The sequence below is a fragment of the Ambystoma mexicanum genome, chromosome 2q, assembly GCF_040938575.1.
Source record: "Ambystoma mexicanum isolate Mex_15411 chromosome 2q, UKY_AmexF1_1, whole genome shotgun sequence".
In the NCBI taxonomy this organism is placed as follows: domain Eukaryota; kingdom Metazoa; phylum Chordata; class Amphibia; order Caudata; family Ambystomatidae; genus Ambystoma; species Ambystoma mexicanum.
Genome location: NC_090924.1, coordinates 855,394,627 through 855,418,302, shown reverse-complemented (window position 1 = coordinate 855,418,302; position 23,676 = coordinate 855,394,627). Strand labels below are relative to the sequence as shown.

General features: G+C 44.4%; 1 protein-coding gene across 1 annotated transcript in view; it reads left to right on the top strand.

Moving 5' to 3' along the window:
* MTPAP (mitochondrial poly(A) polymerase) overlaps positions 1 to 23,442 on the top strand; it is a 361,093-nt gene extending 337,651 nt beyond the window's left edge. Inside the window, exon 9 of the mRNA XM_069648089.1 lies at positions 21,416 to 23,442. Coding sequence (XP_069504190.1) covers positions 21,416 to 21,781 — 366 coding nt within the window. The 3' untranslated portion in view covers positions 21,782 to 23,442. The remainder of the gene's footprint in view (positions 1 to 21,415) is intronic.
* Positions 23,443 to 23,676: the final 234 nt, after the last annotated feature.

The window sequence follows — 23,676 nt, the reverse complement described above, 5'->3', positions numbered from 1 at the left end:
ATAAGACATACAAAGACTGGAGACGTTGAAAGAAAAGAACAGAGGATCAGGCATCTCATGTATCAACAATACAGCCACTGCAAGAGGATACAGAGGATATACCATTGAACTCCACAACGAGCAATTATGCAAAAATCCAAAAAACAAAGGAGAAGGGAATTGCGTAGAAAGACAAGGAAGCAAAAATCTGTTGGCACTCTTACCAGTTGGTTAGTTAAGGAAGTCCCTGATGCAACCACATTGGGCACAAAGGAAATCCTCACAACTAATGCACCATTGGCCACTATTGCTACACAAGGCTTATCTGGTGGAGCGAAGCAAGCCGGGGGCAGTGTGATTATGGAAGCTGATAAAGTGGACAACAGCATCAGAGTTTAGAAGATTTGCCCAGCACTACTACCCTGGATCCTCTGATAATTCTCTATTGCGCCACTTAAATTTAAACAAGACTTAAATTACTTTAACAGGCCCAAGGTGCTGAGGCTTCTGGCTAATATACCTACACTCTGGATACTCAACACCACAGACTTTGACTTTATTGAGCAGCTAGACGTGGACGGAAGGAAAGCGATACGTCTACACTTCTGCCTCCCAGATACTGCTGCTCTAGTACACCTACACAAGTCCACCTTTGGTGCATTGGGATATGAACTACGCATGAAGGTGCCTACTGTGCTGCCATCAACCTGTTGTGATGCTCCAGGGAGCGTATAATGGCTTTTTAGACCTGCAGCGAGGGCCGTACCAGGCGTTATGGGCCCTGAAGACCAAGTTAATTAACCAGGTATGAGGGACCATAACGCCCGGTACGGCCCAAGCTGCCGGTCTATAAAGCTATTAGAACACCCTCACTGTTTAATTAAAGTTGAATAAATGAGACATGTTTAATTGAAGTACACAGAATTGCAAAATGGTAAATGTAGCACAATTTCTTTTTGTACTTCAATAAACATGTTTCATATGTGTCATAGTAAAGTGGAATCAGGTGTGGGTATGCCTGCCCCCTGCTCTAATTAGGTTTATTTTAGGTGTGCTCCCCCCCCACTACGCAAATGTTACTTACCAATTACTCAACACAAACATGCAGTTAATATACATCTGCAAGCTACATCTGCACATACATTAAATTAACAGGCAATTTACTTATCCTTCTGTGCCCTTCATCTCCATTGGCACTTCCCTGCTACACTGAACGCCCAGAAGTGTGCGCAGCATTTCATTTAATTTCACGCCTACAAACAAACTTTCCCACACGTTCCACCCAACGCTGCAGTGCAGTTTATGCCAGCCCCATTTTTATTTATATGCATTTCCCAGTTTCATTTCACTGGGCATGCTTACGTGCACACATTGGTTTTCCAATGTGCATTTCAGAACGGAAAGTTAACTCTTTCCGTTCCGGAATACACATGCAGCCCAACTACGGGCTGTAATCAATCTGCGTGCTATACCAGTGCGTATAGCCCGCTGATTGACCAATCCCCATCACAGAACACTCGCTAGGGTGTTCCAATATGTTTTATGTAACTAACAACATTGTATCTGCGCAAACGCCAAAGAGCTTTGCAAATGTACAGGGTTGTGAATGGTTGAAAAGCTTTTTACCCCAGCAGTGCCAGGCCTCGAACTGAGGTTTAAAGGTTGTCAGTTGGAACACTAGAGGGGCAACAGCCAAGAGGGATCCTTGCCTTTGTTATTGAAGCACAACATGTTTCTGTGCCAGGAGACCTGGCTAACCGACAGGGTACATGTCGAAGGCTTTGTAATTTATCCCATTTTGGCAAGAAAGGGTACCTGGCAGAGGTCTTATGGTGGCTTGATTATTGGGGTAAGGCAATCTATTGATTCAGTGCTCTTGCCCACCAGCACTTATAGTACCAATATTATGGCAGTTGAAATTAAACTGCAAGGTGAGGCCGCAAGCTATACAACGTTGTTGATCAACGTGTACGACCCTCCAGGGAGGTCTTCTACAAATTATATTTGTGCATGTATCGATGAGGTGTGTGTTGACTACGGTGGAAGTGTGAACTGTGATGAGATTCTTTTGGGAGGAGATCTGAATGCGTATTGTCTAGATAAATCACTTTGCCACCCCTATGATAACTTCTCCCGTGAATCCACAGCAGTTATTAAAGCTGTGGATCAGGACGAGTGGCAGAAATATCTTGTGGATGAGATCGAGACCTGGATTTATTCACTCCCCACCGGCGTGGCATCTGTTGTACCTAGGAGGGCACAGGTGGTGGAAAACATAAACATTTGACATTGCAATGCGCAAGTCTAAAGGAAGCATGCGCAGACAGATCAGATGGCTGAGAAAGAATACACCTACGGGTCATGAGCTCCGGGTCATGAGCTCCATGGTGAAATCCATAGGATCAAGAATGCCTACCAACATTGTTTTTCTCCTGCTGTTCCTTCTCTCCCTTCCTTGCCTCCCCCCTCTGCCTCCTCCTTGGCTACTTTGCCCTCTCCTCCTTCCTCTTCTGCCCCCCCCCCCGGCTCCTTCTACACCTCTGCAGGGCATACCATTGATTTGTACCCCTGCACGGAAGTCTTTCAAGGTTGGCAACCTTCTCCATATGTCCACTCTCAACTCTTGCTCAGCTATCAAACACTCCTCTGATATCTGCCGTCCCCTGGAAAAATTTGACCTTGATGTTCTCGGTCTCATTGAGACATGGTTCACTGCCAGCTCTGTCACAAACTTTGACCCTCTCATCCTTGATGGCTACAAGATCCTCTCCACGCTCAGATCCAACCGTTCGGAGGGGGTGAAGCATTGATCTTCCCAGAGTGGATTCCTGCCTCTGTCATTCCTATGCAGGCCTACTCCTCTTTTTAATGCCTTGTCTGGCCACTCTTACCGTGGCTACTATCTATCGGCCACCTGGTCAGATCACCTCCTTCCTCTCTGAATGGGCAGACCTCTCCTCCTTCCTCCCTGACCTCGACCACTCAACTCCTCCTCCTTGTAACATCCACCTGGATGCTTCATGTCCCTCCACTGGACTCGCAACCTCTACGACCCTCTCTCTTTCTATTCTCCCCTCGGGCCGACTCAATCTGCAGGGCACATTCTGGATGTTCTGATCTCCTCAGACCCCCCCCCCTGTTCTATTCCCCCTCACCACTGCTCTCTCCTTGAGTGATCACTTTCTCCTTTCCTCCCATCTCACCCTCTCTACCCGTCAGGCCAAGCAAACTCTAGCACTGCCACCTACCTTCTCGGTCATCCCACCCATAAAGCGTGTGTCAATTGAGGCTTTCACTGCCACTTTCTCTCCCCCTCCTCCTCCTCTGGCCAACTCACATCCTGACACAGCCCTTTCCATGCTCCACTCTTCTAGCTCTGATACTCTTGATGTTCTTGCCCCCTGTCATGAGGATCCGCTTGAGGACCAAAGCCAAGTGGTACTCCTGATATGACTCTGACCTTGTCACCCTTAAACACAAGTGCAGCATGGCTGAGAGAAAATGTCTAGCTTCTTGCGAATCCTCTGTCAAACTGGCTTGCCCCCTGCTCCAAAGGCAATACCGGCTCTCCGTCCGCACTAAGAAGAGAGCACATATCCAAGTGGCATCTAACAACTCAGCCGACCTTTTCAAAATCTGCAAGGAGCTGGCCAATCCTGCTGCACTCTATACCTCTCCCCTCCCAGGCCCTCTGCACAGCCCTGGCTTCTCATTTCATCTCTAAAACCCAGAACATCCAGTCCACCTTCTCTTCCTCTCCTCCACCCTCTAATCTCTCCTCTACCTCTGGCCACCTCTCTCCCTCTTTCTCTGCCTTTCCTCTGTTCTCCCCTGACAAGGTTTCTAGACAAGTCTGATCTATGAAAGTCAGTCAAAACCAGTTCTTCCCTGTTCTTCTAAAACCATCAAGGACCACATTGACACCTTTGCTGCTGCTCTGGCTGACTTCTGCAACCACTCCTTCACTACTGAAGTCTTCCCTTTCCCCCTGAAGCACTCTTGTGCACCCTCTTCTCAAAAAACCCTCAGCCGACCCCTCCTGCCTGGCTAACTATCGCCCAGTCTCCATCACTCCTTTCCTGGGCAAACTCCTGGAAAAGCTGACCATCGCCCAGCTTAATCTTCACACTGAATCTGTTGGTTGTCTCCATGACCATCAGTCTGGATTCAGAGCAGCCAGAAGCATGGAAACTGCTCTCCTGAACATCTGTGAAGACCTGATCTCTAACCTTGATTCTAATCTCCCCTCTGTCGTCATCTTACTCAATCTCTCCTCTGCCTTTGACATGGTCAACCATGCCATCCTGCTCAATCGTCTCTGTGATAATCTGGGAATCACGGATCTGGCCCTGGCCTGGCTACCTCGTTCCTCTCTGATCGACCCTCCCAGGTGCAGCTTGGGTCCTTCCTTTCCTCTATCTCACTCTCTACCTGTGGTGTTCCCCAGGGGTCAAACCTCTCTCCCTGGCTGTTCAGCCAATACCCGGCACCGCTCGCCCACCGCATTGCCGCTCTCTGCTTTAACTTTCAGTGCTATGTGAATGACACTCAGCTTGTTTTCTGGCTCCCCTCTGCCACCTCTTCTTCTCATCTCTCACTGTCTGCTATCCAGGAATGGTGTGCCGGCAATGATCTCTGCCTTAATGGAGATTCTCCTAATCGGCACACCTGCACCCTCCTTTCCTGTCACTCTCTGGCCGGCCTCCCTTGGTCCTCTTTCAGCTCCCACCTGTGAGGCTAAGAACCTCAGGGTCATCTTCGACTCCACACTCTCCTTTTCTCCTCACATCTCTAAGAAGTCAAACTACCAACTGCACCTCCTCAGAGGTATTCTTCCTTTCCTTAGGCTGGACTACTGCAACAGCCTCTTTCTAAATCTGCCTGCTTCTACTCTCCGCCCTCTGCAACTCATCCAGAACAGCACTGCAAGACTTCCTTAGCCTGAAGCCCAGGGATCATATCTCTCTAGCACTGAAATCTGCATTGGCTCCCAGTGGCTGCAAGGATTAAATTGAAGATCCTCTGCATTGTCCACAAGGCCTTCTGGGGCCTGGGTCCTCAATACCTCGAACCCTCTCTTCGTAAATTCCTTCCTACTCAAGCTCTTCGCTCCTCTACCTCCAACTCCAGTCGCTTCTCCAAGCAACACGTTGGTGGTAGATCTCTTTCTACTGCTCGGGCCTCCCTATGGAACAGCTTCCCTGCCTCTCTGAAACTTGAGGAGAACCATCTCCATTTCCGGTATAACCTCAAGACCTTCCTCTTTGCTCCTGCCGTCTCTCTTCCTCTCCCTTGCTGATTTCCTGTCTGATACTGCACTGGTCACCTGGCTACCCTCTGATTTTGTGGCCAGGTCCCTGCCAGCCCAGTTGGACACCCGCACTGACTCCCGGCAACCCTTGGACTTAGGTCTGTATCTGTAACTCTACAGTCCCCCTACCTGCACTCTTGGACACCTGCTGTCTGCACTCTCCCTCGCATCTGCCGCCTGCTGGCCGCACTTCTTGTTATTGTTTTGATGACATGTACAGCACTGCCCCCTCCCCTTTACCCTGGCACTCACCCCCCCACCATCCTCTGCACTTGCGTGATCTCAATGTCACTGTCCTCCCTCTGTTCCACCTTCCTGGCCTTGTTGCGCCTTGAAGCACTTGTGTATAGGCGCGTTACAGATGCCATATCTATCATATCATATATCATAGGCTCAGTCACTGGAAAAATGTGGCTTTGAACGTACAGTGGACACGTATGATTGGTGCCTTTGGTAGTGGAAACCCAAAATCAATATGGCAAATATTGACAGCAGCCTAGGGAGACGAGGAAAAGCAGATCCTTAAACCTATTGGTGAAGCCGCTTGGTTGTGCTTTGTTGGCGCAAAGATGAACTCAAAAATGTCTGTCCCCCAGTGACCCTGGGGGTGGGGACATATGGCCATTAGACACCTTCACACGGGCCATATGGGCAGTGATCAAAAATGCAAAATCCTCTAGGGCACCCTGTCCCAACGGCTTGGCCAACGTGGTCCTCAGGAGCGATCCTAAGGGCTGGTTACCTTACCTGAAGACCCCATTTGGCAAGGTCTGCAATGAGCACACCATTCCATCCACATGGAGGCAGTCTGTGCTAGTTTAAGAAAGGAGACGGGGCCCTGCAAGCAAATTACAGGCGGCTCTCCATGTTGGATGTGACTGGGAAGATGTTTGCAGGATTTGTCCTGAAAGAACTAAGAGTCCTGGGTCAAAGCTGAGAGAATTATGTACGACTTTCAGACCGGCTTTCGACCTGGCCCCTTGACCCATAACATCCAACGTCTTGATTGTCTCATTTGAGATGCGGCACAAAAGATGCCCCAGTCTAATGCATAGCATTTGTTGATTTTTAACTCCGCATTTGACCTTGTCAATGGGGTCAGGCTCTGGAACTAAATGAAAGTTTCTGGGTTGCCCTGGATGGCTCTTGGACATCACAAAGAAGCTTCATGAAGGGGCAAGGGCAGGAATCAGGCTGGACAACAACAGTGGTTAATCTGCATCTATATTGATTGGTAGGGGGGTCAAGCAGGGTTGTGTGTTGCTCCCCTTTTTATTCAACATTTACATCTCTGACCTCCCTGAGAGAATGCTGAATGTTGCTTGGTGCCCCCCTAAGATTGGTCAAATGTGAATTGCATGCATGTTCTATGCAGATGACCTTGTTATCCTTGACCACACAGTGGTTGCAGAGCGAAGTTGAACGAACTGGCCATAATACGCTAAGGAAAACGACCTTGAGATTAATCTGCAAAGAACTAAGATCCTCCTAATATCCGGAAAGAGGGTGAAAAGGGTGAAGCTAGATTTTTGTTTTGGTAGAGTATGTGAATCATCATCCCTATCTTGGTTTAGAGATGAGTGCAGAGACCACTTACTCTCGCATTATAGCAAACAAAAAGAGGAAAGCAGTACAGCTGACTCACCTCTTCTATAGCTTTGCCCGGCAGTCCGCAGGATACTGCCTCAAGGGAATACCCCTTTATAGACCGTGCTTCTGTCCTGCGATTTTATACGGCCTTGAGGCGCTGACTTGACATGGTTAAACTGCTTCGAGGGAGAGTTCTGAAGAAAGCTATTAGGGCTGAGACCTTCTGTCTCGATGGAGGCATTGCGCCTTGAGTTAAGCCTAATCTCACTGTGGCGGGGGACGAGTTCAAAGAAAAAGGGTCGCTCTATATTTGAAAGCTAAAATGACGCCCTTATGCCCTATCCTAAAAATCCTGGGCTCAAACTGTGAGAGAAGTGGTCAGTATAAAGATGCCTTGTTTCATGATCCTGTATTAAGTACCTTCCAGGCAATACACTGGTATCCAAACTGGTCCATTCAGGGTGGATAGCAGCGGTTAAAAGCCTCTTTCAAATCCAAATTCGACCGCATGACTGGAATAAGCACTATGATCACATTGCCACTCTAAAAAGCTTAAACGTTTCCAATGTAGTCCACAGATATAAGGGCCCTCAACGGTATTTGGTATCGTGTCGGAGCCCAGAAAGAAGTTGACTCATATTGCGACTTCGGATTAACCAACTTCCGATTCTAATCGTTTTGGGCTCACAATTAAAAATGTCTTTGGAAAACAGGATTTGTCAAATCTGTAAACGTAAAGAGAGCCCAGAAACTGCGAGGCATCTGTTCACTGAGTGCCCTAATTTGAGTTCTGTATACATGTGCACCTATGGGAGCTTTGTACATGCTTACGACAATAATAAATCCACTGAATTTTGGGCCTACTGTCTGAACTATCCCACAGTTGCGGTACATACCGCATTATATCGGGTGTGGCGTAGCATAGCCAAGATGTTGCCCACTGGAACGACAACTTTATAAATCTGCTATGAACTATGTGTAATTGTTGGTAAGATACCGAAGTGAGCGCCCGGATCACACAATGGTTCGAACAACTGCCCATTTGTGTAAACGAAATATAGCAATGCACAATGTATAACTACGTATCTTTGCACAGCTAAGGTCCTTAATGTAAGAAATGACTGCATGAGTTAAAAACAATGTCACTTATGATCAAGACAACCATTTAGTATAGCACTGCTGTTGACCTGTGACGATTCTTAGGTCTGTAAAAGGAATTTTTGCAATTTTAAAATTTTATTATATGAAATATAATGAATTTACTTGTATTATATGAATTTTGTATATGTTCATTTATTGTCTGTATGATTGTGTTTTTGTTGTGATCCAAGTATTTATTTGTTAAAATAAATGTAATATATACATGAATAGCTAGGAGCAAATAAATATTGATTACAAAAACATTTGTTTTTCAGTAGAATTTTTTTTCACGCTTATTTATTTATTCGCATTTGTAGAACGCACATCAGCCCTTAGGCATCGTGGCGCTTGTTATATAGGTGAGCGAAGCTTATTTAACGTGGCAAACATGTATACATTTTGATACCATTTTTGGATTAAATGCATTTTGATCAACGATCATTTTATTTTTTTAGTGTAATGTACATATATTATTTACAATTTTATGCCTATCTACAAGAAGTAAGAGTAGGTGAAGGGTGAGATGCTGGTGTGTAAATATGAAGGGGGCAAGTTAGTTGAAGAGTGCTTTAGCTGTCTCCAGAATGCCGGGAGCAAAGTTTCAGCTCGGAGAGCGCTGGGGAGGGAGTTCCAGAGCTTAGGGGCTATGTACGGGAAGCCTATTCCTCCTGCTTGAGCCCTGTTGATGTGGGGGTTATTGAGTTGGTTTGTGTATCGTGTTCTAGTAGGTCTAGCTGAGGTGGTCCTGGATAGTGTTCCTGATAGATAGGAAGGTGCTGTGTGGTTGATAAGTTTGTGTGCTGTGGTGAGGATTTTGAAAGTAATGTGATCTTTGACTGGAAGCCAGTGGACGGACTGTCTGACTTGTGAGATGTGATCTCTTCTAGGGATGCTGAGTGCTGCTCTAAGCGTGTTATTTTGGGTGACTTGGAATCTGTTTAGGTTTTTTGTGGAGTTGCCTGTTAAGAGTGTGTTACAGTAATCTAGCTTGGCACCTATGGTGGCTCTGGCTATTGAGAGGCAGTTAGGATTAGTTGGGAATGGTTTAATGGCATTGATGAGTTTGGTGCTGAGAGAAGAAGCAGATGCTATAGCATTGACTTGCTTATTCATGGAGAGCGTGGCATCAGTGTAGACTCCTAGTGTCTTGACGGCTCTGAGGACGGGAATGGTGGCGTTGTCGATGTAAAATTGGCGTAGAAACTGTCAAGTTTGTTTAATGTGGTTTTTTGCCCTAAAATAAGGATCTCCGTCTTATCTCCATTGAGACATAAGCCATTTTCCGCCATCCAGGCCTGGATGGTGGCGTAGATTTGGCTTGGGGCAGCCGCTTCTTGCTCGTATGAGCCGGTTAGTGGAAGGAGGACTTGAGTGTCGTCCGCATAGTTGGTATATGCGATCCCAAGTGCGTCCAGCTTGTCAAAAAGGGGCTTAGTGAAGAGATTGTAGAGCGTAGGTGCAGTACATGATCCCTGTGGGACGCCACAGTGGATGGTGGTGGGGGGCTGCATTTGCTCTGTTAGAGAAGACTTTCATTGCTCTTCCTTCTAAGAAGGACGAGATCCAAGACGTCGCTTGACTAGAGAATTGTGCTGCTTGAAGGAGGTGGGTGGTGAGGGTTTTATGATCAACCAGGTTGAAGGCCGCAGATAGGTCTAAGAGGAGAAGTGCCGGTTTTCCTTTGTCTAGGATTTGAGTAATTGAATTTTTTAGACCTAATAGAGCAGTTTCGGTGCCATGCCCTTTGCGGAATCCTGACTGTCTTTTTCCTACAACCATATTATTCTCCAGGTGGAGTTGGATCTGTTTATGGGCCGCTTTGTCCAGTATTTTAAGAAGAAACGGGACAGTAGTTATGGGTCGATAGTTGTTAGGCTCGGTTGGGTCTACCGTAGGCTTTTTCAGGAGAGTTCGAACCCAGGCCTCTTTAAGGTTGGCAGGGACTATACCTGTTGCAAATGAAGAGTTGATGAATGCTGTGAGTATAGGTGCAAGAGTGTCTGCACATTCTTTTATGATTTTGGGAGGGCATATGTCCCCTTTGCAAAGCGAAGGTTTGAGGTGTTTGAGAATGTCGATAACTTCAGGTTCTGTGACGTCCTTGAAGGAGAATGTGGGTAGGTGTTGTGGTTTATGATAATGTGTGGATTGTGTAGGTCTTTTTTGATTTTGGAGTGCTTTGAGGTGTGACTGGATTTTATTTTGGAGGAGGTCTATTTTATTAGGCTTGGCAGCTTGGATACTTGCACACCAGGCTTCGTCCTTGATGATTGCATCTGTGATCGTGGGAGGGGCTGTGAGTTCCTTAAAAATGGTGAACAGCTTGTTGGTTTGTGAGTTACCATTAGATATTCGCAGATTATATGATTTGGATTTTGCAGAGAATATTGCTTCTTTATATGGCAAAACTGCCAATTTAAAGCTATCTCTGGTGCCGTCACATGGGTTGGATTGCCATCTTTTAAGAGCAAGTCGTTTGTTGGCACGTAGTGCCTGTAGTTCTCTGTGAACCATGAGTTTTAGTGGAATGGCTTTTTTTCTTTCTTGCGTTCTAATGGGGCTACGACATTTACTGCATTAGAGAGGGTGTCTCTGAAGATCTCTACTAGGATGACCGGGTCTTGTGAGAAGGGCGGTTCTAGGCTTGGGATGTTCAGGTGTGGTCGGATATTTTCAGCTGTGAGTTTTTTGGAGCTTCTTGCTACCGTGTTAGGGGCGGCCGTGGTCGTTCTGTAGTTAAGGGCTGTGGGAATGGTGAATTGGATACAGTTGTGGTCTGTCCAAGGGAGAGAGTAGTTGGACGTGATAGAGGAGTTGCAGTTGTGATCCACAATCCAGTCTAGAGTGCGTCCTTTGGTGTGGGTTCGGTTAAGAATTTTTTGGGTGAATCCTATGTTTGAGAGATCCTTGGAGAGTGTGTTTGTGGCTTTGTCTTTGGGGTCATTGAAGCCTAGATTTAAGTCACCCAAGAGAAGTGTTTTTGTGGATTTCTTGATGTCGCTGAGTAAGTGGCTAAGGTGTCCCTGGAACTCGGAGGTGGATAAAGTACTCTGTTGGGAATTGGATTTACATTTTTACTCCCTAAAAAATCATTTTAGTCCCAACTTTAAAAAATGGGCAGTAAAATATTCCCACTTCCAAATGTTATCTGGGGCACTGGCGGCTTATACAATAAATGCTGCTGGATACATGAATAGAAGTGCATTTTTATCAGCAAAGATTCTGCCTTTTTCAAAAAGTGTTTTGAAATCTTTGGTGCTCAATTGGTGTATTGAGACTCCTGCGTCCCAGGTGCTCGTTTTGTTTGGCTTTATAGTCTAACAGCAACTAGTTATGAAGGATGGAGAGTAGGACTAGCCAGAAATTAAAAAATAAATGACCTTCATAGCGATTCATGTTCACAACACTCTCCCTGCCAACCTCATGAAAGCATGTACTGTGTTAAAACTGGTGGATGGTGTGTTGCATGGATCTATGGTGCTACCTTTGCAGCAACTTTTTCCAACCTACCTAGTGACGGCAGTCGTTTTACCACGAGTTGTGACAGGGGAGAGCATTTTAGTTTAGCCAGAACCTGAGAATAACATTTGGATATCCTTGCCAGTATGTGTTTGCGTTAAGATTCTGAGGCCAAATCACCAGTGCTACCAATATCCTATTAGCCATTCTCCACTCCCAGATCTGTTCTACTAGAGCGAAATAATCTGATAACCTGGTTATTATTTGTAGCAACGAGCTCTGGTTCAGATAGTCCTTTTTGTATGTTGAATCAAGACTCTGTGTACTCCCTCTTCAGAAGAGATTATCGTTCTGGAACACTGGAGACAATAAAGAGACTTTTGCAACCTATCCCTTTTGTTTGCTCACATTTAGTTGACTCAGTTGACAGAGGATAGTACCCGTAGGTTGATTTCATGCAAACCTTCATTAAGGTGGTTTTTTAAATCCGTGGAAAAGGTGAGTCTAACATAGCCCTCGGCAGACCTACATTGAAGAATTAAACCTTCTCAAACCGATTTCCCTCACATAGGTTTTAAGTGGTACGGTACAGAGAAGTACTTTATCCTGAAGTGACTTTAATTGTGAAAATAAAGGTTGCCATAGACCATTAAACAGAATATCACTTGTTCATCTCTCTCTAATAAATACTTTTAAATCTCCTTTTGCGATAAAGGTGTGAATTGTGGATTTGGATTGACATTTTTTTAAAACCATGTCACTTCACTTTTCTGCTTGAAGAATGTTTTTTTCATGCCTTCCTTCTTAAATATTGTCTCCCAAAATGTGTTTTTCTTCATATTTGTAGGTACATGTGACAAAATGACTTCTGCTCTGTAGGAGTACAAGCATGAGTTGAGATAAAAACGCCCGCTCACCACTCACACTTGTGCAAACCAAGAGCCAACACAATCACACGTGTAAAACGGGCACAGTTAAGCAATATACTTCCTTCTCCTTTTGTGGTAACGTGGGCAGAGGAAAGACTGTGCTTTTAAGAGAGGTGTGAATGACATTCAGTAGCGACCCAAACAGCAAAGCATTACAGTCCAAAATAAAGGGAATGTCAAAACAAGGTTATATAAAATTAGATATACTTTAACAAACCTCCTGCAAAAACAACAAAATAGAAAAACACTGCACAAAACCCCCCCTGAGGAAAGAGCAAAGATAGCAAGGGACTACTCAGCAAGGGCACAGTGCAGCGTTGAGTGGGTTCGAGATGCAGGCACTGTAGTTTCAATGTTTGAAGGAGTGCCACAAGCAGCATCAGTGGGAGCCCTCTGGTTCAATGGTGGCCAGTGTGGCTCGAACACAGTTCCACCGCTTCAATGTGCCAGAAAAAGGAGCCTTAGCTGATCTGGTCCTCCAGATGCTGAGAGACTCACTGCAGGGGCTCTGTGACCGGATGAGTCCATCCAGTCAGTCTGCTCTCCCAGCCATCAGAGTTGTTGGTGCAGATTGACCGGTCCTGGTCCACAGCAGTAGTCACTCCAATGTACCCTGCAAGTGGATATGGAGCAGAGCTTTCATCTGCTTTGGGCTGCTGCTTTTTCACCTCAGTGTTAAGGGCTTTGGAAACTACTCTCCCAAAAGAGATCCAAATGAATCCTTCTCAGGTGTTTGTTCCAGAATGAATCAAAGGAGGAGTGAGAGACCCCTTGTTTTGAAGGGAAACGCCCACAGGCGATTGGACTAAAGCTAGTCTACTTTAGGGGTCAAATCTCTGTTCTTGGAACAAGATGACTTTGCCTTCTGACAAAACACCCAAAGGGCTTTGTGCTACACGAAGGGGGAGATGGACAGGAACGAAGAATAGAGATAGAGAGAAACCAGATGGTGGAACCTTCCTACAACTGTGAAGAGTTCCCCCTGTCTACACCCACCCTGCCCTCATCCCTTCTCAATAGAATCAAAGGTCTTTAGATCTACAGCACCCTAGTGTGAGGCCAAGCCTTTTGGGAATGGGTGTGCCCTTTGATTCCTGTTCCCGGGCCAGCTTCCTATGTAATGGCTGTTTATTTGGGGTGGATGTTAACGGCCCTCACAAAGAAACGGAGACGTAATCCCCATGCTACCTTTCTGCCTACAGTGGCAAGGTCCAGCCGGTCTGGGAGAATGCCCTTAATCCTTCCACAGCTGTGCTAACAGGGCTGAGGCATGTGTAATGCCAAATTTGCTGTGGCTTGTAATCATTATGAGAAATACCATCTAGCATACCATAACTCGATTATGGCTTATATTTAAAGATTTCTCTGCCACCAGGACAGTAGTCTCATAATGATGGGGTTTGATAAAGAGTGGATTTCTTAAATGTAGCCCTTGCACTGCAGAGTCTTTGCTGTCACTGCAGCTGTCAAATGGGCACATGTGACCTATGAACCTGCTCTGTGTCACTAGTAGCACAGGCTCTGCAGATCAGCATACTGATGCAGCAGGGCACAGGTACACACTACGCTTTTGGCATTAACCTTATGTAAGACGAACCTCATTGGCATATTACCCTTCCAGAGATGGAATTTCCTTTATAATTTTGATAAAATAATAAAAATCAAAAAAGCTTTTAGTATTGTTTTTGTAAGTATTTTGATTTTGTTCAGTGAAAGGAATTGAACATTATTTCCTGTTTCTGCTTCCAATCACTGTTTGTACAACTCCTATACAAAAGCATGACCGGGGGGGGGGCAGCAGATTATAAAAATAGTTCCCTTTGTGTCAAAAACAGAGCAAATTAATTTAGCACCAATTTTTCTGCTGGTATAATGGGGAATGGAGCAAACATGTTTTAGCCCAATCTGTATCGTATACAAACATTTGCAGTAGTGCAAAAAATGAAGCAGACTGTGTTTTTGGTATGTTTGATGGGTAAAATAAAAGAAATTGGTTTGCTACATGTCTTTTTATGTTACATAGAAGACATAGTAAAAATAAGCCTACTTGATATTTGCCTGGTTTGCTCCATTGCCTGTTAAACAAGCAGCAGAATTGTTAGTCAATTAATGTGCCCCTTTTTTCCACAGAGGTGACGGTTAAATGGCTACGGCCACTGTTGCGTTTAGTGCATGGGCCCATGGTGCAAGCTTGGCGCTTTTGTGTACAAAGAAGAAACAAATAATGGAAGTCAAAGCCTTCACCAGCTGACCTATTTAGTGAATGGTCTGGATATATGCAGTGCATCCAATCAAGGGACAAAGCTTTTGGCTGCTGATATGTGCACATTGCCTTTGTCAATGCACTGCATCTGTCTGATTGTGCAACTGATTCTCAATTTAAGTCTGGGCTAATTTGCTTACCTCCTCCCACTTATTCCAGGTTTTAGTTGGTTGTGTAGATCCCAATCAGTCGTCTATACCTCAACATGTTTGCAGTGCTACTAATTTGCACAGTCTGTCCCTTTTTGACTTTGACTTGTACACAGGTTTGCAAACTCCACAGCTAAAGAAGCATTTTTCACACACAAATGCACTTGCCTATTCCATCCTCTGGCACATTGTCTATCCTAACATTCTCATTTGGCTGGTATGGGTGAAGAAAATTGAATACATAGATTTTCAGTTTTTTTAATTGAAGAATTTCTTTTGAATCATTGACCGATTAACACCATTTCCAAATTGCACATACTGACTTCATGGCTAATTTGTTTTTACATGTTCATGTCTATGGAAAATCATGTTTTCCCCTTCGCCATGTCCCCTGGGATGATTCTTTATCAAACCCAAACGACATTTTATTTGTTTCCAATTCAATGTATTGACCTTAAATCAACCGAGCGGCATTTGGTCCACAAATAAGAGTTCTATAATACATCATAAAGGAGGAAAAGAGAAAAGCATGAGGGTATACCTCATTATCACTACCAAAAAAGTGCATGATAACAGTCCATATGAAATGAATAAAATACACAACAAATAGAATTTTTAAAACACAGATACATACCAGCACAAATATATCCAATCTAATCAATATTGCCAACACTGCCATGATACGTAAAGTCAGTAAAAATAGATAAATAAAATGCATCATAAAAACATAGTCTTCTTGTCAGGAACAGGGTATAGCCGGATGCAATGTACCCTGCAATCCCAGCTACCACTGCCAGTTTCGACTTGCACGTTTTAACGTAGATTGTCTCCTCAGCCAGGGTCTATGTAAAAATGTGGCCACTGAATGTGCCATCAATTCATTGTCAGTTGTGTGGCAAAGTCCAATAGCTTGTGTCCCAATAGCTCCATTGTCCAAAAATCTGGGTTTTAAATATTGTATTCTCTAGAAAAAGAGGATATATATATATATATATGCGTGGGTATGTTTCCGTACTCGGCTGATGCAATTTATCAGTGTTAGGTTGCCCTCTGCTTTCCAAATTGCACAAGTGCACCTCTGTGTGTCTGTGTGCCCTTTCACTACAACAACAGCTATCCTTTTAACAAACAGAATGAGCATGGTTCTATGCGGTCACGTTCACCTTCCGCTATTGCCAACATTCGGAATTTCACGTTACTTCTTTCCACCCCCACTTCTCTTCACACAGGGCACGGCGGTTCCAGTGTCAATGAACAGTTAATTACCGGCTCAACGTTTCAGTCTCTAAAAGACCGAAATACTGTAGGACTCATGCCTCATCACGATCTAAAACTGAAAGTAGGTGCTGTAATGCTGCTACTACTCAATCTTATAAAAGTAAGAGAGAGGGGCGGGCACCACAAGGTTAATGGTAATTATCAAGAGTTAAGTTCAAGTTGGATAATCAGCTTTACGGTGTCATCCAGTTAACTTGACGTACATTACATCAAGAGAAATGCATAAAGTTGAAAATGTCTAGTGAAACTAGACCTGAAGACGCCTGGAATGTATTGAAAACTACTGAATGTTAATTCATATATTCAGTTATTTAACACTCAATTGGAATTCAGAGAAACTGAATTTTCGTAGTCCTTTAGGTGGTAAGTTTCTCTTTAATGTTCAACTTTCTGTGTGCAGAGGCCCTTGCCAATGCATTTCAGAACAAATGTCTATCTTCAGGGCAGGTTCTGTCTCTGCAATGAATAAGAAATGATGAGGCTTTAGTTCACACCTAAACAAATCAAACTCAAAGTTACGGTTGCTCTGGGCCTTGGTCTCTACCACTGTGTCTTCATCGTCCCTATTAAAGTGGATGGTGATTTGGGAGAGGTCATAAAACAAAGCTCTGCTGCCTGTAGTATTCCATGTGGATTCAGAGGAATACCTTAGACAGCGTAATGTGATAAATGATCACTTGATGGCGTAAGTCTCACTGTTGAGACGCCGAGTTTGCCAAAGTGCGTCCGTTTCAGTATTCTGTGAAACCCTCGCTGACATCCACAAATCGGTAGTGTACTTGTTCTCGCTGGTACCCCTTTTAGCGGAACAGATGCTTGCCGGCTGGAGCTCGAGGATCCGGCTCGTCTCTGGTCTCGGCATTGGGTGCTGATTGCCCAGCCTATCACTGCTCTTCAGTGGTTGTGCCACCAAAGAAGATGATCGTCTTCCCATCATGCCTCCTGCTTGGTCAGAGCACCAGCCTCCGGCTAGAGGGTCTTCATTCACGCTACTGCACTGACACTGCGGTTTGATGTGGCTCTGCCCCTCCAGGATGTCATTGCTACAGAGGCTTGCATCTGTGTAGTGGTTGTTCTCCTCTCTCCGTAAGAATCTCTCTTCCATTGTGAGTCATTTCTCTCCTTGTACATGCCATTGGAATGCCAGGAATTGTCTGTCTTCCATGATCATGACATTCAGGCGGCGTTCAGAATTACCTGAAGCCAATAGAGTCAAAGCAGGATCTTCGTGGATTATGTTTGTAACAGCAAATACCAAAGTCTTTCCAACATTCATATATACAGAATGTCACGCCGCCCGTCCTGGGGTCTCCTTACCCGCTACGGCGCTCCCCATCCTGGAGGCTGTATCCTCGTTTTCGGCTTCGGGGTCCGGGGGCGTCCTGGGTCCCGGGCGCTTCCGGGTCTCCTACGCGCACTACATTGCGCATGCGCGGGCGCCCGCTCTCTGCTCTTCGCGCATGCGCAGTGCGCAGGATGCTCGATTCCGGAGGGTATGCGGCTCAAGCCTCGTTGTGGGGTGCCCGATGCTTGGGAGACGGCACGGCTTGCGTTGCAAGCCTCCCAGGTGCTGGCGGGCTTATTTAAGGAGCCCTGATCCTTTTCCAAACCGCGTCTCAACGCGGTTTGTTCGGATCGTGTCTTTGCTGCCCTGCATTGCATTCCCGTTGCCTGTTGCCTTCCACCTTCCTTGTTCTGCCTGGGGAACCCCTGCCTTCCTCCTTCCTTGTTCTGCCTGGGGGACCCCTGCCTACTCCCTTCCTTGTTTTGCCTTCTCCGTCTCCCTCCGTCCTTCCTGCTCCAGTGGTTCCGCTCTTCCTCCTTGGTTCTGGCCCCCGCTCTGTCCTTCCTGGTCTCCATTCGCTCTGAGTCCTTCCCCACCTGTTCCGTGCTCCTCTCCTTACCAGCCTGCTCTTGTTGCTTCCTTGTCATCGTCCCTGGAGGGACCGTGCTGCTTCCAGTCCCCGGACCTGCCTTCCATCGGAATCCCACTAAGGACCCGGACTATCTACTCAGAGGCTCCCCCTGCCAGTGCTTGCACTGTCCTGACGCCACTCAATCAGGGGTGAGCCAGCCCGTGGCATTGGGAGCCGGCTCACCTCCAATCCGGTTCTATTTGGGCTGGTGTTGGGCTGGTTCCCCGCGCCATCTGTCACGTCTATCCGGATCATCTGACAGCCTGGCCTCATCATCAAGGAACCCAACCGGACGAACAGGTACGCAGCGTTCTCGTGACGCTATTTACAACACAGAAAGGGTGGTTTGGACCGGGAGTTCCTTATTGGAATGAGAGAACCTGTCCGCAAGGGGGGGTATCGCTCCCAGTCAGGTCCCACTTGTCCAGACCCCTTGGGATTGTCTTGCTTAGCGGGCTCACCTCCCTAGCCTAAAAGGGGGTGGCTCCCCTGTGGGGAGAAGGGACGAATTGTCCAGATTTGTCACGATGCACAAAAGCTTATGCTAGACTTTAGCCCAAACAATGCTGTTCAGACAAGATCGGCTTTGGCTGCCATCTAGCGCAAGCATTTGCACAAGTGGGAGCTTTTTTTCTGAGTCTTGGAATTGATCATAACCCACAAAGTTCTGTTCGATGTGAATGTATGCATGTGTGTATGTTATTGTGCCTATGCGCTTGGACATGCTGAAAGATTAAAATCAAGGCTTACTACCACATAATAGAAATACGCCAGTCACAAGGTCAAAGTTACTATTGCATTTATTAACAAGTAGTTACTCCGTTTCCAACACCCCACATGTGTGCAACCAGACACCGTGAGCCGAGCAAGAGCGAACATTTCACAAGTACATACATTTATATGGTTTCTTCACCGCCCCGGACAGATCATCCAACCCGCCCTTCATGTAATGCAAAGCCTAGGGTTCGTGACCTGCTTACGTGACTGATTTATACTTTAAACATCATTACCGCACAATTTGCTGTTTTCCATCAGACAATTTACGGTTTGGGAGCGGGATGAACTTGTATGCGGAGCCGGCATATCATGTTTTCTTAGTACAAGGTAACATTCCTTGTTTTAATCGCTTTATCTACTGTTGTTCTTGGGCTTAAGATCAGTCAGTTCTTAAAGGAGAGAAAATAAGGTTTTATACGGAGGAGCACGTACAGCTGCTCATTATTCCAATTTACTGTTTGAACGGGGAAGGCACTGTTGGGATAGGATGGCACCTAAATTACTGATTAGCAGTGCTCTTGCTTAGCTTCAAGGCCCTTCAGTGTAGGATAAACAACTCACTTTAGCAGTTTCAACATTCCTGTCTGTGTCGGTACCATAATAAAATTCGCACAGCGGCCTTTTGCCGCGTTAAGGCTGAAAACACAAAATCTGAGCATGGAACAAAGAGCAGGAAGCAATCAAGATGGCGCATAAACAAAATGGCAGCGTAGTCGGTTTATTCAGGTTCATTTATTGTGATATTATAGTGCGATGCGAATGTACTTAGGCCAACATTTACTATCGGGCGGTATTAGGGAAAATACGTTTTCACAATACAGGCCTACGAAACTGCTCTCTGCATTGATGTCTGATCCCAGATGTATGCATGGCTGGTAGCACATCATTGTGTTGTTCCAGTGCAGCCTGTGGAAGTCATGATGGTGAAAAGGGGCATTAGAATTTTAGAAGGGGAGCTGGGCAGGGACAGGACGCCAGATGAGAATTTGTATTTAGATTGCTCTGCTACTGCGTTCTCTTTTGCTACCCATTGTCTGCACACAACTAGTTGCCAAAAGCAGTGTGAGGATGTGAGATGCAAATGTTTAGGTTTACCCCTACCAGTTAGTGTCCGTTTTTTCCACTGTACTTATATTGATGCTGTGGTCCATTTTGGTCGATGTTAGATCAAGTGGCTCCCTTACTGCAGGAATCTGGGACAGCCCTCGCATGTCTTAAACCCACTAAAATATCTAGCAGTCAGGTCTCCCCTGATGTCACTCTGAATAAAAATAAAGCTAGTTGTGCAGCATTACTTAATGCACGGCCTGCAGTACAAAATTGCATTCCTCTTCCTGATCTTCTGCATCAGTTGGATTTATTGTGTCTTCCAGAAACATGGGTCACTTATCACTCTTTAGTGCATTAAATGAACTGTGCCCCGGGGGCTGCTCTGCCTTACTTGAAAACTATAAGTAAAACTGGAGGACGGTTAGCTCTTTTTAAAAAATAAATTGCTAAAAATGCTCAAGAAAAGCATTCTTATTCCAGGCAATACTAATGATATGTTGCATCTTAAATGCATGGTAAATTATAATTTCTCAATGGACTTTGTAGTCACATATCAGCCTCCAAGCCCTGAAAACAAATTCCTGGAGGACTTTGGCAATGCAATTTCAAACTGGTCCCTTTCTTCTCCAAGCTGATCATACTTTGGGATTTAAATCTTTGGATGAAACTGCCTTCTGGCCAAGAGAGATAACTGACTGTTGTTCTAGGTAATCTTGGTCTGCTCAGAAGGTGCTTTTCCCTACTCACCCTACAGGACTCGGACTAGACTGCCTTTACAAATCTTTCTCCGGTAGAGGTCCCTAGCCCTGTTTTCTTTCCCTGGTCAGTCCACACCATGGTACCTTTTACAATTTCATCAGATGCACACATCCCTTCTGCTAGTGGCGGCTACATGCAGAAAGAAGGGCATAAATGGAACAATATCTCTGAGACCAGTTTTCATAGGGTATATTCCCACATGGAAAAAGCTGTGTAGGATGTTTGCCCCATCTTCAGATACGCCTTTGTCATTGCTTCCTTTTGATGGAATTATACATAACAAGTTGATTGCCGACCAGTGTGTATGTAATAAATAGAACCATTGTTATTCAGTTGTTTGGGGGGGAGGCATCCATATCCATTTTCTATACTGAGTTTCTAAGGATCACCACCTATTTTGGCCATTTTAAAGCTCATTTAGAAACCAAGTTATCAAAATAAAATTATCGTTTTGTAGAAGCGGAGGGCTTTGTATCATCTATTACTTTATTGAATCAAACATAAAATAGTTGTGTACAGCTATTTGATGCTATTGAACACTTAATAGAAATAAGAGTTTCAACAATGAAACCTGTGGCAAAATTTGGGTTTAAGAAATGTGGATGTTATATTGCTGCACACCTCACTTTGCAAATGCATTTACCGTTGGCCGTCTGGAGAGCTATTTCAGAAAATTCTATTTGATCATTTTCAACTATGTTTGTATTTTGATATCCTTATCAAGCAATGTTTCCCATATAGACAACTGTGTAGAGAAAGATTATGCTTACTTATTTATGCTTTATGAAACATTTGCATGATATTTTTTTTTGTAGGGAAAAGAACAAAACAAGCCTGAAAATTCTCCACTATACATCCAAAATCCATTTGAACCAAGCCTTAACGTAAGCAAGAATGTTAATCAGACCCAGCTCGAACGGTTTGTAGCTCTTGCCAGAGACAGTGCCTGGATTTTGCAAGAAGATCGAGGCAAGATATCAGAAGGGACTACTCAGCCATGGGGACTAGCAGCGCTGCTTCTGCCATCTTCAATCAGCAATGGAAGCAAAAGTAAAAAGAAAAGAAAAAGGGGGCTTGCAAGTGAAAGAATCAAAGGACTCTTGGAGTCTTTACAAGTGAACAATAAGAAAACAAATACAGCAAATGAAGATGGTAAGAGGACAGTTGATATTAAAACGTAGCTGAGGCTGTGGCCTACAAGGAAAATGCGTATGCTGTCAGTCGGATAGCAAAATTGGACTTCATGTACATTGATGTTGAATTCATAATGGCCATTTGTGCCTTGTGAGTTCTCTGGTGGAGGAAAGCATGTGGGCCGTTCGAAATTTGGATCAGATGGAAGAAGGCCCACGCATAAGTACAATGGAGAGCATTTCATGAGCACTCCCTGATGGATAGAAGTATTCAGTTAGAAATGTACCATGTGACAATCAACACATCTGTCACTGTTGCCTATACATATTACAGATGCAGAAGTAACAACACTTTTACTACAGACTTTACAATGTGAACATAATGTTAAATGCAACAACTTTGAAAGTATTCATTATTTTTTTATTTTTGTGGCAAATTATCTTCACAAGTTGATGCAAATGATTAAATATGTCTTTCATGAATATTGTGAAAAAAATGTTTAATCATACAGAGATCCTAAAACTGTATAGTGTATTGCTATTCAGTGTTTTAGAAAATGGGTACTAGACTCCCTAGAAAGAGTGCACATATTTCAAGTTTTAAGATCCAAGTCCAAACTAATTTGTGTGTACTGCTCACCGAAAAATCAACCACCAGCATGTGACTTTGTTTTCCATTCATAGTTGTCAAAATGATGTTTTAGAAACATTTTCTCGCACAAATAATTGTATTCTAAAAGGCATCTTGATTTATATGAAAGAAAGCTGTTCCCACCTCTGTATTAAAAGAAAAGTAGGACTAGCCAACCCTGCTGTACATTTTTGGCCCAGAGAAAATACACTGGTTTTTGAATAATTACAGAGCGTTTGTCTGTGATTAAGGTAATGCCTGTGAATGGGTTTTCTTTTTGGCCAAAAGTTCTATTTATTACTTTTCCATCATCATTACAATGCAAGTGTCGTTACATAAGCAAAGTCAACGCACGAGTGGCATCCCATGCTCTTAAACTAAATAATTAAGATCCCTGCTTCAGCACTGCATAGCAACAACATGTTCATGGTGAATTGGGGTGAGAGGAAATAGACGATTAACACCTGTCGACCCAGCCACAATCCCAGTCCCACATGAGGGTCATTATGGCCCCCACATAAGATCATATTCCTCAAGTTTAAACCACCTTGTGTTCAAATAATGCCTGTATAAGTATAGACAACAAGGTGACGGGGATGGAGTAAAAGTAGAGAATGTGGAGAAGAGTTCACATCCAAAGGGGAAAGCCAAGTTAGAAATGAAGGAAATACAAAAAAATCAAGTTATGTGCAGCACGAGAATCCTTATTTAATGTAAAGTTGGTTATAATGCAAAAGACATCATTCAGAAGGTATTTTGTCAAAAGGTATTTTCACATGGACTGGTCATGGACATAAACTAATAAAATATGTGCAGTGCACTTACCCTTCTGAAACGCTGCACAGAGCATGTCGACTAAGCAATTTCATCTTCCATGAAATTCGTTTCGGTACCAATGTCAATCTTATTTTTTGTATCTTTATTTTTCTTAAAGATAATAACGTTGTTCCCAGTGAGATGCTGCATATTGTTCCAGGTGCCTAACTGAACACCCAAGGGGAGACCCGCTTAAGACCATGCTCACTAGAAGCAGATAACATTTGTTTTAGTTAATTAAAAATGAATTGGCTAAATGTAATCCTATTTCATATTGTTGGAATTGTGACCTGTTTTTACTCTTCAATGTTATATTCATTTTAAAACGTGTTTAGAGAGAATGTAACCGTGGTTTCCAGCCGTGAACCTTGATGACCGCATGAAGTACCACAAGAGATAACTTTGTTTTCTTTTCAAATTAACATACATTCCTGTGCCAAGTTTGGTACTGTTTTATCAAATTCTGGAAGGCTAGTGCCCCTAAAGAAAAATGTTT